The sequence below is a fragment of the Juglans microcarpa x Juglans regia genome, chromosome 2S (assembly GCF_004785595.1).
Source record: "Juglans microcarpa x Juglans regia isolate MS1-56 chromosome 2S, Jm3101_v1.0, whole genome shotgun sequence".
NCBI lineage: Eukaryota > Viridiplantae > Streptophyta > Magnoliopsida > Fagales > Juglandaceae > Juglans > Juglans microcarpa x Juglans regia.
Window position 1 is genome coordinate 27,872,853 of NC_054597.1, and position 4,105 is coordinate 27,876,957.

At 37.6% G+C, this 4,105-nt stretch overlaps 1 protein-coding gene across 1 annotated transcript; it reads right to left on the reverse strand.

Annotated features, from left to right (window-relative positions):
- Positions 1 to 307: 307 nt before the first annotated feature.
- LOC121251438 (protein IQ-DOMAIN 14-like) lies at positions 308 to 2,534 on the reverse strand. Its single transcript, XM_041150697.1, has 4 exons — positions 2,392 to 2,534; positions 1,825 to 2,262; positions 1,235 to 1,441; positions 308 to 1,105 (listed from the first exon to the last, which is right to left on the reverse strand). Exons 2-4 carry the CDS (start codon positions 2,233 to 2,235, stop codon positions 413 to 415), a joined length of 1,311 nt encoding a protein of 436 aa, XP_041006631.1. The 5' UTR covers positions 2,236 to 2,262; positions 2,392 to 2,534; the 3' UTR covers positions 308 to 412.
- Positions 2,535 to 4,105: the final 1,571 nt, after the last annotated feature.

Here is a 4,105-nt window from a genome sequence, read left to right on the forward strand (position 1 = left end):
TTTTTTCCAAAATAAAAATAAATAATGGAGAGTCTCTCAACAATTAATTTAGTGTAGCTTTGTTGAGTTTGTCATAGGATGTGTTTTGGGTTGGCTAATCAAATTTTAGCTATATTTTATTTATGGCTAACTCATTACAAGTGCTCTAATAAATTAACAATTACTCAATAGAGTAGTATTATACCCACCGATGATGTGGCCCGAGTAATCCTCCCGAGAAGGCCATTTGATCCCTCATTTTTATATATTCTTAAATATTTAAAAAAAAAAACTCACAATATTATTAAAGAAATACTTCCTTAATTGTTAAATAAAAAAAAAATATTAAAAAAAATGGGGAAAATGTCATGGACCATCTCTCGGTGGTAGCATTTTCCTACTCGATAATGCTCTAGCTTCAATCTTATGTTCATCACCTTCTCTGCAAGAAATCTCTATCTGCCCGTTCCCTACCAGACTCCGACGACGGCCTCTCCAGTTTGCCCATCACAGCATTCTTGAAACTAACAGCTTCATGAACCTGTGATATTTGTGAACTCGACCTTTGCATTACCCCGCTCAAACTGCTCCTCGACTCCAACATTTCATTCAGGGAAAGCCTTTTCTTCGGTCCCGGTTCAGGTCTTTGCTTAGGAGCACTATGCGACCTCAGCTTAGCCTTAAAGGACTGAGTATTAGCCATGTAGTTCGGGAAATCGCTCCTGTATCCCCGGAAGAAGCTATCGGCGCAAATGCTCTTGGTAGGCGTGGCCGGGGCTGCATTAATCGAGTTGACGAAACGCGGGGTGCTTTGTGCGGTCGAGAACCTACATTCGTCGGCGGTTAAGCCCCAGTAATCCTGGTCATGGAAGTTCCGGCAATTGGGTATCGATAAGCGGCGGCTTGCAGGGATCGGAGAAAATGGTGTTTGATAAGGTGGGTCATCGCCAAAATCTGAAACTGAAGTGTTTGTCCGGCAAGATATTGATTTAGGCCTGCCGGTATCGATCTCCACAATTTTTGGGCTTCCATCAATGGAGTTTATTATCGTGTCCAGTGAAGCTGAAAGCCTTCTGCGGTGGAATGGAGCCATACGCTCACTTCTAGTACTGTTATCCAGTCTCTCCTGCAATATTATTATAGGAGCGAAAGAATTATAAGTATGAATCAATAAAAGCTAATGCAACCAAAATGTAGTACCATTTGTGTATCTTTTATACTGGGTTCTTTTAAACTAGGGTTTTTGACTATTCACCATGGATTTTCGCGCTCGGACTTCAAATCTAATAGTTTCATTGTTGACTATGAGCAAGCGAGCTTTCTGGGAGCGAACTGTTGCTTGAGCTCTAATTAGTGCCTGCATACTGCGAAGAGTTGCAGTGGCCTGCTTCCGCACTAAATACCCTCTAACTAGTGCCTGTAACTTCACCAGTCCTTTTAGTGCTCGCAGCGCTTTTCTGGCCTGTTCAGAATCCAAGATCCATGGAAAAATCTCAATTTCCAGATATTCAAACAAAACAGATTTCAAAATCAGAAATTTAATCTGAGCATTTACGACTACCCAGTTCGAAAACAATGCTAATGAAGATGAAGGACAATAAAGTATTATGACTTTGCTTTTTTAGCCAGAGACTTTGAGATATATCATGTAAGTTGCAATTTACAGAAAGTAAGTGAAACCCATGCCAACTTTCTTTTTCTGCATTCTCAATGATTTCGTTCATGAGGGGCAAAACAATTCTACATGATATGTAAACAACCAAATGATCTTAAGAAGGCTTCACTGACAACAATATCCAAAGCAAGCAAGTAGCTTTTGTCCACAATTAGCTAAGATCCACTTACCAAATATCCCCTAAAGATGGTCTGTATCTTCACAGAAGCCCAACTCTCACGTCCACCTCCAAACATGTTCATGGAGCACCTTCTTTGGCTGGTAAGCCTGACAACCGCCACCGCCGCCTGCGCAGCAGTAACGGCTGCATCAGCGGCTGCCGCCGTGGCTGCTGCCACCGCAATTGCATGCTTGTTCTGCTCGCTCTCTGATTCTGCGTAGTATGATTTTAGCCAAGCAGCCTCGGCGGCCGATATGTTCGATGGTATAGTCTCCGGATTATGAAAATACTGATCTCTAGAGTCTCTGCCGGAGTTTCCAAAAGTAGTCCGTTTCTCTTCTTTCCGGTCACTAGAATTAGAACGCTCTTTCTCCTTCTTTATCCAGAACAAGCCCTTAAGCCACCTCGTTGCTCTACCCATGATTTTCTCCGAGTTCAAGGCCAGGTACTGAGAAAACCCAAGAACCGTTACAAAGAGAAAATAATGGTTTAGAAGAGTGGAATCTGTAAGTATCAAGTCAAAACGTTTTTTAAGACAAAAAGGCTGTTAACAGGGTTACAACTCACGAGTCACAACCTTAAAAGGCTCTCTCCATTGTGGAACAGATTTTTCAAAGTAGAAAATGTTTAAGAAACTGTCGATATAGGGAAAAGGAAAAGGGTAAAGTTTTATAACAAAAACGAATAACTCGTTCAGAGAAACTCCATTCCCCTTTTTCCTTTTTTAAAAGGGTGTGAGGAAAAATTAAAGGAGCCAGAAATTAAAAATCAGTAATATGGAAAAGGTTCACTATGTATATAATAAACTTACGACATAACTATTTTTTATAAGTTATTTTAAATTAATCAATGCAACTGAGTCGATCGCTTAATTTATTAAAATATAATTTTAATTATCATTTATTTTAAATAGAATTATAAAGTAATTATAGACCAATTTTAAGTTTATCATTCTTGAAAACTCCTAGTGCAAGATTATATAATTGGTGCCTATTTGGGGTACAGCTGTTGGCTCAACAATGTCCAAACTTTACTTCTTTTGTTTCATCTCTATTTCTCCTATCACGAAGAACCATTGTCTTTGCCTGATTGAATTTTGTTTGCTCCCCGCGACAAATATTAATAATTAAGAAAAAATATTTTAGTTATAAAGAGATTATATAAAAGTAAATTTACAAATTGATATGACTTGATGCGGTACGTCATATTATAAAATTATTTTTATTATAAAGTAGATCTAACGGATTCTATAAAGAGTAATGCTACGTAAAATTGGGACTGCTCATACAAGTCTGGATAATTTTATCTTTAAAATTTTATTAAAATTACAATAATAACTCTTTCAAATTACAATAATTTCTATTTAATGAAATATATTTAGTAGATCTGCACATGCAGCTCTCACTTGAGGATTATAAATAAAATTTCTCTTCTATAAAATTACGTTAATTTGTATAATCTCCTTCTCTATATGTAGAATCAAAATCTCCAAAATGGATCGGCTGCTCAAGCTTAGCTTGGTCGCAGATTTTCTCTAATTAAACTCTCTCTCTCTCTCCCGTACTGGTAATCTGCAGAGACGTGTCCTCGAAAAGAAATGTCCTACTCAGCCTCTGACATGAATCTCGTGAAAGCATTGCATGCTTACATGTATGTCTCATAATATATATTAACGCTAGCTTTCTCTTTTTAAACCAACTTTTATCCATTCTCTGCAGCTGTTTCTCTTGCTTTCCCTTTAAACTCTAGCAAATAAATGCAACCAGTAAATTAAATACCATATATTTTAATTCATAATCTTCATTTTTCTTTGCATGATGAGCATGCATTATCGTTACCCTCTCATGAGCTGGCCGGATAGCTAGATAGGTTTAATTTGTGACAGCTCAGGTAAAAGAGAAACAAATCATGATCATACATATATATATATATATATATATATGTATATGCTGCCTCTCTGCATGACATGTGCTGTTTCTATATTGTTTCACCATTAAAGCAGAGCCAACGAGCTAGAGATAACTTTTTCTTGAATAATTTTGGTGCCGCTCTGATCTGCCATATTGAAAAACGGCCGAGGGTTCCGAAAAGATCTCTAGGGACGTTGGTGTACTGGCATGCAGCATCTAACAGTGATTTTCAGAGTTCTTTAATTTCCTTTTTCACTGTTTCCCGTTCAACGTTTCTTTCAATTATTTTTCGGTCTAATTGAACTCTACGGTCAATTCTTTTTCCCTACACCTTTTCTCTGCGACACTCTGAAACGAAGCTTAAAGACGATAATAAAGTTT

Coding starts and splice junctions, on each gene's coding strand:
- LOC121251438 (XM_041150697.1), bottom strand. CDS start 2,235: ATGGGTAGAGCAACGAGGTGGCTTAAGGGCTTGTTCTGGATAAAGAAG. Junction 1,442..1,824: donor CCATCTTTAGGGGATATTTG/GTAAGTGGATCT, acceptor GATTCTGAACAG/GCCAGAAAAGCGCTGCGAGC. Junction 1,106..1,234: donor TCCGAGCGCGAAAATCCATG/GTGAATAGTCAA, acceptor ATAATATTGCAG/GAGAGACTGGATAACAGTAC.